The sequence below is a fragment of the Heptranchias perlo genome, chromosome 31, assembly GCF_035084215.1.
Source record: "Heptranchias perlo isolate sHepPer1 chromosome 31, sHepPer1.hap1, whole genome shotgun sequence".
NCBI classification, from domain to species: domain Eukaryota; kingdom Metazoa; phylum Chordata; class Chondrichthyes; order Hexanchiformes; family Hexanchidae; genus Heptranchias; species Heptranchias perlo.
Window position 1 is genome coordinate 5,818,166 of NC_090355.1, and position 12,906 is coordinate 5,831,071.

Genomic DNA, 12,906 nt, shown 5'->3' on the forward strand with positions numbered 1-12,906 from the left:
TACAGAACTAAGTGGGGGGAGGGGGTTAGATGGGAGTTAAGATACAGATCAGCCATGAACTAACTGAATGGTGGATCAGGCTGGATGGACTGAATGGCCTCCTCCTGTTCCTATGTTTCAATGTTTCTACGAGGAAATAACCTACTTGATTTACTCCTCACCAACCTATCTGTCGCAGATGCATCTGTCCATGACATTATTGGTAGGAGTGACCAATGCACAGTCCTCATGGAGTCCCGCCTTCATACTGAGGACACCCTCTATCGTGTTGTGTGGCACTACCACTGTGCTAAGTGGGACAGATTAAGAACAGATCTAGCAGCACAAAACTGGGCATCCATGAGGCGCTGTGGGCCATCAGCAGCAGCAGAATTTTAGTCCACCACAATCCATAACCTCACGGCCTGGCATATCCCTCACTCCTCCGTCACCGTCAAGCCAGACGACCAACCCTGGTTCAGTGAGGAGTGTAGAAGAACATGCCAGGAGCAGCACCAGGCGTACTAAAAATGAGGTGCCAACCTGGTGAAGCTACAACACAGGACTACATGCAATGCTAAACAGCGGAAGCAACATGCTAAAGACAGAGCTAAGCGATCCCATAACCAACAGATCAGGACAAAACTCTGCCGTCCTGCCATGTCTAGTCGCAAATGGTGGTGGGCAATTAAGCAACTAATAAGAGAAGGAGGCTCCATGAACATCCCCATCCTCAATGATGGTGGAGCCCAGCACGAGTGCAAAAGACAACGCTGAAGCGTTCGCAACTATCATCAGCCAAAGGTACCGTGTGAATGATCCTTCTCAGCCTCCTCCTGAGGTCTCCACCATCACAGATGCCTGTCTTCAGCCAATTCAATTCACTCCAAGTGACATCAAGAAACGGCTGAGTGCACTGGACACAGCAAAGGCTACAACATCCCAGCTGCAGTGCCGAAGACTTGTGCTCTAGAACTAGCTGCGCCTCTAGCCAAGCTGTTCCAGTACAGCTACAACACTGGCATCTAACCGACAATGTGGAAAATTGCCCAGGTATGTCCTGTCCACAAAAAGCAGAACAAATCCAATCCGGCCAATTACCGTCCTATCAGCCTACTCTCAATCATCAACTAAGTGCTATCAAGCGAGACTTACTCACCAATAACACATCCGTTTGCTGTTTAGAAGAATGAGAGGTGACCTTATCGAAATGTATAAAATTCTTAGAGGGCTTGACAGATGCTGAAAGGTTGTTTCCCCTGGCTGGACAGTCTAGAACTAGGGTTCATAGTCTCAAGATAAGAGGTCGACCATTTAGAACCGAGATGAGGAGAAATTTCTTCACTCAGAGGATTGTGAATCTTTGGAATTCTCTACCTCAGAGGGCTGTGGATGCTCAGTTGTTGAGTATATTCAAGGCTGAGATCAATGGATATTTGGACGCTAAGGGAATCAATGGATGTGGGGATAGGACAGGAAAGTGGAGTTGAGATAGAAGATCAGTCATGATCTTATTGAATGGTGGAGCAGGCTCGAGGGGGCGTATGGCCTACTCCTGCTCCTATTTCTTATGTTCTTATAACCTGCTCACTGATGTACAGTTTGGGTTCTGCCAGGATCACTTAGCTCCAGACCTCATTGCAGCCTTGGTCCAAACATGGACAAAAGAGCTGGATTCCAAAGGTGAGATGAGAGTGGCTGTCCTTAACAACAAGGTATTATTCGATGAGTGAGGCACCAGGGAGCCAGAGTAAAATTGAAGGCAACTGACCTGTCTCTCCCTATCTGTCCCTCTCTGATCTGCCCACCATATCTGATCTTCTCTACATGCCCCACTCTGACCTACCCCTCCCTGACTTGCCCCTTGCAACCTGACCCTCTTTCCCTGACCTGCTCCACCCTCCCTACCTGCCCCTCTTTGACCTGCCCCGCACTCTCCCTATCTGCCCCCTCTCTCTCTGACCTGCCCCTCTTTGACCTGCCCCGCCTCTCCCTATCTGCCCCCCCTCTCTCTGCCCTTCTCTCTCTGCCCTGCCCCTACCTATCTGCCCCTCTCTCTCTGCCCTGCCCCTCCCTGTCTGTCCCCCTCTCTCTCTGACCTGCCTCTCCCTATCTGCCCCTCCTCTCTCTGACCTGCCCCTCTCCCTGTCTGCCCCTCTCTATCTACCCCCTCTCTCTCTCTCTATCCCCCTCTCTCTCTATCCCCCCTCTCTCTATCCCTATTTGCCCCCCTCTCTCTCTGACCTGCCCCTCTCTCTCTCTCTCTCTATCCCCCCTCTCTCTCTGACCTGCCCCTCTCTCTCTCTATCCCTCCTCTCTCTCTGACCTGCTCCTCTCTCTCTCCCCCTCTCTCTGACCTGCCCCTCTCTCTCGCTCTCTATCCCCCTCTCTCTGACCTGCCCCTCTCTCTCTATCTATCTGCCCCTCTCTCTGACCTACACCCCTCTCTCTCTATCTATCTGCCCCTCTCTCTGACCTACACCCCTCTCTCTATCTATCTGCCCCTCTCTCTCTCTCTATCCCCTCTCTCTCTGACCTACCCCCTCTCTCTCTCTCTATCTATCCCTCTCTCTCTCTGACCTACCCCCCTCTCTCTATCTATCTGCCCCTCTCTCTCTCTCTCCCCTCTCTGACCTGCCCCTCCCTCTCTCTATACCCCTCCCTCTCCCTATCTACCCCCTCTATCTATCTATCTCTCTCTCTCTCTATCTGCCCCTCTCTCTCTGACCTACCCCCATCTCTCTCTCTCTCTCCACCTCTCTCTATCCCCCCCTCTCTCTGACCTACCCCTCTCTCTCCCTATCTCTCTCTCTGACCTACCCCTCTCTCTCCCTATCTCTCTCTCTCCCTCCCTCTCTCTGACTTACTTACTTACTCACTCACTCTCTCTCTCTCTATCTATCCCTCTATCTCTCTATCTATCCCCTCTCTCTCTGACCTACCCCCATCTCTCTCTCTATCTGCCCCTCTCTCTCTCTTTCTCTCTCCACCTCTCTCTATCCCCCCTCTCTCTATCCCCCCTCTCTCTCTGACCTACCCCCCTCTCTCTCTCACTCCCTATCTCTCTCTCCCTCCCTCTCCCTCTCTCTGACTTACTTACTTACTCACTCACTCTCTCTCTCTCTATCTATCCCTCTATCTCTCTCTCTATCCCCTCTCTCTCTGACCTACCCCCATCTCTCTCTCTATCTGCCCCTCTCTCTCTTTCTCTCTACCTCTCTCTATCCCCCCCTCTCTCTATCCCCCCCTCTCTATCCCCCCTCTCCCTCTCCCTCCCTCTCTCTCTCTCCCTCCCTCTCTCTGACTTACTTACTCACTCACTCTCTCTCTCTCTCTCTATCCCTCTATCTCTCTCTCTCTCTATCCCCTCCTCTGTCTCTATCTGCCCCTCTCTCTCTTTCTCTCTCCACCTCTCTCTAGCCCCCCCTCTCTCTAGCCCCCCTCTCTCTCTGACCTACCCCTCTCTCACTCTCTCTCTCTCTCTCTAGCCCCCCTCTCTCTCTGACCTACCCCTCTCTCACTCTCTCTCTCTCTCTAGCCCCCCTCTCTCTCTGACCTACCCCTCTCTCACTCTCTCTATCTCTCTATCTATCCCCTCTCTCACTCTCCCTCTCTCTGACCTGCCCCGACCCTCTGATGTTATCTCCTCCCTGGAGGTGGTATCCAGTGCGTCATTGCGGATCGCACCTCCCCTGCCCATATTTAGCGGCCGCTCTTCCTGCCGAGCCTCTCCCCTCCCCTCCCCTCCCCGGCAGCACTCAGGTCCCTGGGAAGGTAGGGAGCGGAGATCCATCCATTCGGCGCCGTCCTCGGAGCCGCAGAGTCCGGCGGCGAGGAGCATGGGACCCGGGCCGGAGCTGCAGCCGGCGCCCAGCTCCCGGAGCCCCCCACTGCCTGGCATGGGCGAGGGCTTGTACCCGGCCGCCCTGTGACTGCGATGTGTCCCATTCCCGAGCGCTCGATCCAGGATGGGAAGCGCTGTTTCCAAACGGAGAAACCCGCGGAGCGATGCCATCTCCTCGGCTGAATCCAAGGTTAGGTAAGTGGCAACTGGGTCCGGAGATGGGCACAGCCAGTGCCACCCCTCTGCCACCCACCCACCCACCCTGCAATGTTGCATAGATCACTATCACTGTGGTAACACTATCACTATCACTGTGCATTGTTGCATCCAATTCTACTCTATGGCATTGCTAAGTTGTATCTAAGTTCCCTTTAAGCGGCTGTTTTATTCGGTGTCGGCGTCTGGTGATGTGATTTATCTCCCATCACTTGGCGAAAGTTAATGTGATGAAAGTTTACTCGCTCATGAGAAGAAGAAAAAAAAATATCAAACCCCATTCACTTGGTATCAAACCCTCCCCGCCCTGGGTAGCGATGGTTTTAGTCATCGTTGAGGGCGTGTGTGAAGAGTCACTCCGGTTTATTGTTCTATTCTGTACAGCTCATTGTGAAGATGTGAGGCTGACTCTCTCTCTCTCTCTCAGGGGCTCATCCAAGCTCCGGACTGGTTTCCCCTTTGGGTCTTACAGTCTCTGTAATTGTGTGTGTCTCTCCAGTCTTTTCTCTCCTATTGTTGCTGTTCCTTCCATCTTTCTGCCTGTTGTCTTGCTCTCTCTGTTTCTAAGTCTCCAGTGTGTATCTGTATTCTTTCTCTGGGCTGTATATATCTATATTTCCATTTCTCTTATCTCTTTCCTTCTGCTCTGACATTTATTTTCTTTGTGTTGTCTCTCTCTCTGCCCTTTTTTTGTTGTGCCTCTTGCCTTTGCTTTCTGTTTTTCTCTTCCTCTCTTAAATCTATTTTTCATTCCTCTGTTCTACCCTCTCTGTTTCTCTAATTGGTTTCTCTCTGTCCTATTGCCTTACTCCTCTCTCTACTCTACTCTACAAATTACAGTTTGCACTATTAGCCTGCAAGCACTTAAGGGGTTGTATAACATTCCTGTAGTCACTGTTTTAATGGAGGTGTTAACCCATTTAAAATGAACCGGCTAAAATAGCCTAGAGGAATACTCTACAATATGCTAAGCATTTGTACGCTAATGTCACAGTCATTTCTACGTTTCTGTTTTTTCTTTCTCTTTTTCTGTTGTCTGTCTGTGTTGTCTCTTTCTACACCTTTTCACGTCTCACTCTTTCAGACATCACGCTAAGTTAAAGGTTCCCTCGTTACCCTACTCCGCAAGTGAGTAGAACTACACCCATCACTTTCTGAAATGATTCCACTTTCTTTTTTAATGGAACATTTAAAGATATGCAACCATTGGAAAGGTGTAAATATTGAACGTGCTTTATTGCCTGTTCAGTAATGGGTTATTGATTCTAATTGAATCATATTTACAGTGCTGGTTGTATTGGAACTGATCGATTTGTTTCTCAAACGTTCATTCACTTGTTCCCTCCCAGCTCTGGGCGAGGTGAATCTGTTTGTATTTAAGTGACCGCTTGTAAGTGCTTGAATGAATTGGTCACTGTGCGGCGGGGCTTTGTGCAGCTTTGTGAAGTTTGCCTCCCTTTTCACATTTATCTCCTTGTCTCCCTGCCTTGCCCTGCTTCCTTGCCGTGTTGCGGATTCGAATGTGAAGAGCAGCACGAGCTTTCGGAGAGTATCTGTCGCAGGCTGAGGCTAGTACCAGCAGCACCAAGGTGCCAGGTAAGAGACCACCTCTAATCTACTGCTTTTCACAGAGATGCTCCCCTCACAGTCCCCTTGCCTCCATAGGTCTTCCACACCGCCTGAGGAAGGGGAAAGCCCCCGAAAGCTTGTGGGATTAAAAATCCACACCGTCTGAGGAAGGGGAAAGCCCCCGAAAGATTGTGGGATTAAAAATAAAATCGTTGAACTATAACTTGGTGTTGTAAAATTGTTTACAATTCCATAGGTCTAAGAATGGCTAATTTTGAGCTGAGGAAGACAACCTGGTGACACATTTACTTCCGAAGGTGCCAATATTTTATCTCTCTCTCTCTCTCTCTCTCTCTCTCTCTCTCCCTCTCTCTCTCCCATATCCCCTAGCTCTTGTGCTCAGGCTGCTGCTGGTCTCCAATCGGGATCCTATCATGGACAGGACTCAGTGACACTTTTGAGTGATTGTATGTCTGTGAGATTCTGTGTGTGTGTGTGTGTGTGTGAGAGAGAAAGACACAGGAACAGGAGGAGGCCGTTCAGCCCCTCGAGCCTGTTCCGCCATTCAATTAGATCATGGCTGATCTGTATCTTAACTCCATTTATCCACCTTTGCTCCATAATCCCTTAATACCCTTACCTAACAAAAATCTATCAATCTCAGTTTTCAAATCTTCAGTTGACCCCCAGCTTTTTGGGGGAGAGAGTTCCAGATTTCCACTACCCTTTGTGTGGAGAAGTCCTTCCTGACATCAGCCCTGAACGGCCTAGCTCTAATTTTCTTCTGGACTCCTCCACCAGAGGAAATAGTTTCTCTCTATCTACCCCAGCAAATCCTTTCACCACCTTAAACACTTCAATTAAATCACCCCTTAATCTTCTATACTCAAGGGAATACAAGCCTAGTCTATGCAACCTGTCCTCATAGGTTAACCCTTTTAGCCCCGGTATCATTCTGGTAAATCTGCACTGCACCCCCTTCCAAGGTTAAAAAGTCCTTCCTGAAGTGCGGTGCCCAGAACTGAGCGCAGTAATCCAGATGGGTTCTAACCAGAACTTTATACAACTGTAGCATAATTTCCACCCCTTTGTATTCCAGCCCCCTTGAGATTCCATCAGCCGTTTAAATTATTTTTTATACCTGTCCACTAACTTTTAGTGATTTCTGTACTTGGGCCCGTAAATTTCTGCGCTCCTCGAGACTGAGTGGGATTGTAAATCTGTGAGATTCTGTATGTGAGAGAGAGACTGAGTGGGATTGTAAATCTGTGAGATTCTGTATGTGTGAGAGAGAGACTGAGTGGGATTGTAAATCTGTGAGATTCTGTATGTGTGAGAGAGAGACTGAGTGGGATTGTAAATCTGTGAGATTCTGTATGTGTGAGAGAGAGACTGAGTGGGATTGTAAATCTGTGAGATTCTGTATGTGAGAGAGAGAGACTGAGTGGGATTGTAAATCTGTGAGATTCTGTATGTGAGAGAGAGAGACTGAGTGGGATTGTAAATCTGTGAGATTCTGTATGTGTGAGAGAGACTGAGTGGGATTGTAAATCTGTGAGATTCTGTATGTGTGAGAGAGAGACTGAGTGGGATTGTAAATCTGTGAGATTCTGTATGTGTGAGAGAGAGACTGAGTGGGATTGTAAATCTGTGAGATTCTGTATGTGAGAGAGAGAGAGACTGAATGGGATTATATGCCTGTAAGGTTCTTGGAGTTTTTGTAGTGATGGTGGAGAGATCCTCCAAGTCCTGCAATCCACTACAACAATGTGAATTTCTTTCGGTGTTTTTATATTTAGAGTGTATCGGAGGACAGATGTGTGGGTCTCCCTCGGTCAGCTGCACTCTTCGGTATAAACACCCCGACACTTGGAGCCAACAGCAGCAGAGGCCCGTGGAAATGTGGGCTCACTGATGTGGGCCGTAGACATGGAGCCAGTTTGCACATGTGCACTGTGTACAGCAACTGGGTCACTTCATTACTCTGCGGAGCCCAAAACAGCCAGCACCTGACTGAAGTGTGGAAGGGGGAGAGTGGTGCTTGGAGAGAGTTGCTGTCCATAGATAGGAGTAGTGGAAAACAGGCTCCTGTTCCTCACAGGAGAGGAAATGATTAATTGTCTGGCCACCCTATAGCTGCATAGTGTTGATAAAAGAAGGACTTGTGTTTATACAGTGCCTTTCACAGCCTCCGGACTTCCCAAAGTGCCTCACAGCCAATGAAGTACTTCTTTTGAAGTGTAGTCACTGTTGTAATGTGGGAAACGTGGCAGCAAATTTTGTGCACAGCAAGATCCCACAAACAGCAATGTTGTAATGGCCAGAGAATCTGTTTTTCTTGGTGTGTTGGTTGAGGGATGAATATTGACCAGGGCACCAGGGAGAACTCCCCTGCACTTCTTCGATCCTTTACGTCCACCTGAGAGGGTAGACGGGGCCTCAGTTTAACGTTTCACCAAAAGACGGCACCTCCAACAGTGCAGCACTCCCTCAGTACTGCCTAGGTTTAGTGTTCAAGTCTCTGGAGTGGGACTTGAACCCATGTTCTATCTGACTCAGAGGTGAGAGTGCTACCACTGAGCCAAGGCTTACACCAGTATGAGTCTGGGGGGTTTTTTTTTATTCGTTCACGGGATGTGGGCGTCGCTGGCAAGGCCGGCATTTATTGCCCATCCCTAATTGCCCTTGAGAAGGTGGTGGTGAGCCGCCTTCTTGAACCGCTGCAGTCCATGTGGTGACGGTTCTCCCACAGTGCTGTTAGGAAGGGAGTTCCAGGATTTTGACCCAGCGACAATGAAGGAACGGCGATATATTTCCAAGTCGGGATGGTGTGTGACTTGGAGGGGAACGTGCAGGTGGTGTTGTTCCCATGCGCCTGCTGCCCTTGTCCTTCTAGGTGGTAGAGGTCGCAGGTTTGGGAGGTGCTGTCGAAGAAGCCTTGGCGTATCATAGCGGCTGGTCACAGAACAGTGAGCTGGGGAGCTGGTCACCTCTCACTCGCAGCCTGAAGAGATGGTAGAAAATACAAACTGGCTGACTCCCCTCTGAAAAATTCTTATTATTTTCTATAGCCATTCGCTTTGTGTTGCTCCCGCTTTTTGTGTCAAATTCAGTGTTCTGCTTCCTCAAAATCTGCAGCGGGTACAAATTACCTGGCCGGATATAAAAGTGACAGATAAATCCTGCATACCTACAATGAGTTTAGCCATAAGAAGTGGTACAGTGAGTGTCCTTAAGTACAATCTGTTACTCTACTGTCAAACACTAATGTTAATGAGAAGTGACTTCAGTATCTGAGTGTGTGCAGTGGAAAAATAGGACAGGCAGGAACAGGTGAGAGAGGTAGGGAGAGATCTGCTGGCCTCTAAGGTGCATCCTAAAATGCCACCTCTTGCCCTGAGGTGGGTGCTTAATCTAAAAATGGAAGTACACAAAACTGGGGAGCCAGAGCCAAGCATCTTGCAACATAGTTTTCTTTAAATGCATAAAATCAAAAAGGAGTGGGATTTCTCCTGTGAGTAAAGCCAGTGATAGGTATGTGCGCACTGGCCCACTTGCCCTGTTTTAATCAGGGTGTCCTGACATTAACACCACTGGGAGAAGGACATGGCTTCTAAACTGCAGAATCAGCTGATTTGCTGGTTCCACACAACACTGCATCTCTCTCCCTCCCCTCCCCTCCCCTCCCCTCCAAATTCCACCATTTCAGCACACTGCAGGTGGAGGGGTGTGGGACCTTGTATCGATAGAGGTGAGGGATGTTGTGTGGGACATTGTGTCGGTTGGTGTGTTATAGTAGCATACGTGAAGTGAATCTTTCCTCTCTTGCACTCTCTCCTCCTTATTTCTGGATAGATGTGGTGCTGCAGTGTGTTTTGCAAAGAATTAATTGTAGCTTTGTGTTTTAACCAGACCTGCACTTGTCCTATTTAAAACCAGAAGAAAAAGTGCTGGGAACACACAGGAGATTGAATAAGCTATGAAAGGGAAAAGTAGGTTAACGTTTTATGTCTGACCCTTGATTGCCACCGTCAAAAACTTAATCCATCTTCTTTTGATCAGACATTAACTGACATTTTTGATCTCTTTTCGGATTTCCAGCATTTGTGATTTTTCCTTTATCTTTTTGTTTCTCTGAATCTGTCTGTCCGGCTCCTTGCGGGATTGCCCCGGGTCAAACTGGTGCTCTTTGATTTTGAGCAATAACTGGCATCTAGCCACCCGTTAATGCATCGCCAGAGAAGTCTGCATCTCTGCTTCTCCCTCCGCACTGTTGGATCAGCTTCCCTTACTATAGCCACACACAAACCTGCGCTGGACTGACACAGAAATACTTTCAAGGTTCGAGGTTCCCCCAGCGTGAGCTGGAACCTTTTGGCCCTCACGCTGCTGGTCTCTGCTGCTGCGTCCAGTACATATTGAAAAGGAAATTGTGCAATGGAGGGTGATGTCTGTGTGTCTGTGAATATTCCTGTAGCTCGACCCCTTCTGTTTCACTAGCTCTGGGGTGTTTTGTGCTGGGGGGGGTGGAGGGAGGGGTCGCAGACAGATTAATACGTGATTTTATAGATTGTGCGAGCATCTTAAACACCCATTTCTGAACGCGACTGAATCCCAGCAAATTTTTGCAGCCAGCGATTAAATGTAATTACAACGAGCTAACTAATCGCTGCTGTTAACCTGGAGTGAGTTGGCCCACAGCCGGGTGTCTGCAGTCACTCAGCCTGCGTGTTCTGATTCAATCCAATTCAAAAAGAAGCTTCAGCCACTTGTCCCTGTGGGTGTCTGTCTGTGTTTGTGTGGATATGGAACAGTAATTCTCCCTGTGTTTGTACCTATCTGTGGGTGTGAATCTGTATGTGATTGTGTGTGTATTGTGAGTATGCATGTTTGAGTGTGTATCCATCAGAATGTATGCGTGGCTGGCTATCAGTTTACGTATGTGTTTGGATCTATGGATGTATATATATGTTTGCTTGTGTAAACATTTGCATCTATACATGTGTTTGAACATAAATGCACTTGTGTATGGAGTGGTATTTGCCTGCATGTAGTTTCAATTGTGTGTATATGTATGTAGCATATTGGCGTATATGTGTGTGTATTTATTTGTACGTGTTTATACGTGTGTATTTATGTGTTTATTTTGTATGTATGTATATGTGTTCATGTTTGTTTTTGTGTATGTGTGTGTGTATGTTTGTATGTGTCTGCATGTTTGTATGTGTCTGTGCACATATGTATGCATGTTTGTCTGTATGTATGTGCATGTTTATATGTATCTGCCTGTGCCTCATCACTGTGTATCTCTACATGTCATCTGTTTTTTTCAGTGCAGCTGGAAGAATGCTGTCATCAGCACCTTGACCTGGCTATCAAACCTCACAGAAAGTTGCACATGCCTCTAAATTAATTACTCTTACTGGGCCGCATCCATTACATTCACAACACTTCACAGTCATGAAAATGAAATCATTCTCATTAGTTAACTGACTAAACCAACATCCAGAGAAAAATGGACAAAAGCCAGGACACGGGGCTACCAATAGTAAGGAGGGCCTGGCAGAGAATGGGTTAATGACGAGCTTTCGTTGTGAAATGCATCTTTTTATTTTCTCCTACAGCACGACCCACGGCCTCAATTGAGCATCTATTTCTCTGCCCTAGAAGTTTCCAATTAATCAGCTGCACGCCAGAGTGTGTGAACAGTGAAAAGTGCTAGTGATGTGTTGCCAGGTTTTAATCGTGTTCACACTGACACGGGGATCAGTGCAGGCCAAGCCACCGACTTGTGGCAGAAATGGTGTGGGGGCAGATGTACAGCTAGATAATTAAAATAGGCCTCGTTATTAACAAAGGATTTTTCGAAGCATTTCCAGTGTACAGATATTTGCTGCTTTAGGAGGTTGTGTCTTCTCCATTTTTTTTCCCCCTGATTTTTCCGCTCCTCTCCTGATGGTGCTGATTCCTGCTGGGAACCAAATCCACGGATACCGGTCACCGTCCATTAACTCAGTACGTAGCACTCTCGCCTCTGAGTCAGAAGATCGTGTGTTGAATTCCCACTCCAGAGACTTGAGCACAAAATCTAGGCTGACAATCCAGTGCAGTACTGAGGGAGTGCTGCACTGTCAGAGGTGACGTCTTCCAGATGAGTCGTTAAACCAATGCCACGTCTACCCTCTCAGTGGGACGTAAAAGATCACATGACACTATTTCAAAGAAGAGCAGGAGAGTTCTGGTGTCCTGGCCATCAGGGTATACACTGACCATGCATAGACTGTCAGACAGTACATTGAACAGTTACAGTATATCAGGTATGTACATGAAACACTTTACATACTGTATTGATGCAGGTTATCAAAAGTATTTGATGAGCAGATCATCAGGAATATACAATGAACAGATAGTTTATCAGGAGTATACACTGAGTAGGTAAAATATATCTGATGCACGCTGAACGGGTACGCGTTATCAGCAGTGCACGCTGAACGGGTATGCGTTATCAGCAGTGCACGCTGAACGGGTACGCGTTATCAGCAGTGCACGCTGAACGGGTACGCGTTATCAGCAGTGCACGCTGAACGGGTACGCGTTATCAGCAGTGCACGCTGAACGGGTACGCGTTATCAGCAGTGCACGCTGAACGGGTACGCGTTATCAGCAGTGCACGCTGAACGGGTACGCGTTATCAGCAGTGCACGCGATACAGTTGCAAATTATCTGCACATGTATTGAAGCAGATTCATATTTCCCCCTGTCATTTACCTCACTGACTTTAGGAAAGGAAAGACATGCTCTTGCTGTGTATTACGTAATGTGAAAATAACTGAGGATCTGTTGCTGCCATTAGATATGGGAGCTGCTGGCCCTGTGTGAGTGACAGTGTGACAGCATCGTGCATTCTGTGAGTGCTGTAATTATATTTAGTGTAACGTGAGCCTCCCACCCAGCTCGGATCACTGCCCTCCAACTACCCGAGGAAAGGAAGTACAAGAAATCTCTCGGCTTTACTTCATCCCTTCAGGATTGGGATTTGTATTTGTGCAAAAAAAAAATGAAAATATGGATCAAACTGGAATAGTGACTATCAGGAGACAGAGAATCTATATAGCTAACCTGATCTGTACTATAATCCCTTCTGTTGAAATGATTGATAAGCAGAACCGGTTGATGGGATGGAGATTTCAGTGGCATCAAGAGTTGTATAAACTCCTGATAGAAAACAGCCAGCCTCCTAACCACACCTTCACTTAGAACATCAATCAGCCTGAATACAAGCAGCATACACACGGCTA

The 12,906-nt window shown here is 47.7% G+C and overlaps 1 protein-coding gene across 1 annotated transcript in view; it reads left to right on the top strand.

The window, feature by feature from the left end:
- The first annotated feature begins 3,792 nt into the window (after positions 1-3,792).
- nsmfb (NMDA receptor synaptonuclear signaling and neuronal migration factor b) overlaps positions 3,793-12,906 on the top strand; it is a 65,608-nt gene continuing 56,494 nt past the window's right edge. Inside the window, exons 1-2 of the mRNA XM_067969558.1 lie at positions 3,793-4,018; positions 5,568-5,635. Coding sequence (XP_067825659.1) covers positions 3,948-4,018; positions 5,568-5,635 — 139 coding nt within the window. The 5' untranslated portion in view covers positions 3,793-3,947. The remainder of the gene's footprint in view (positions 4,019-5,567; positions 5,636-12,906) is intronic.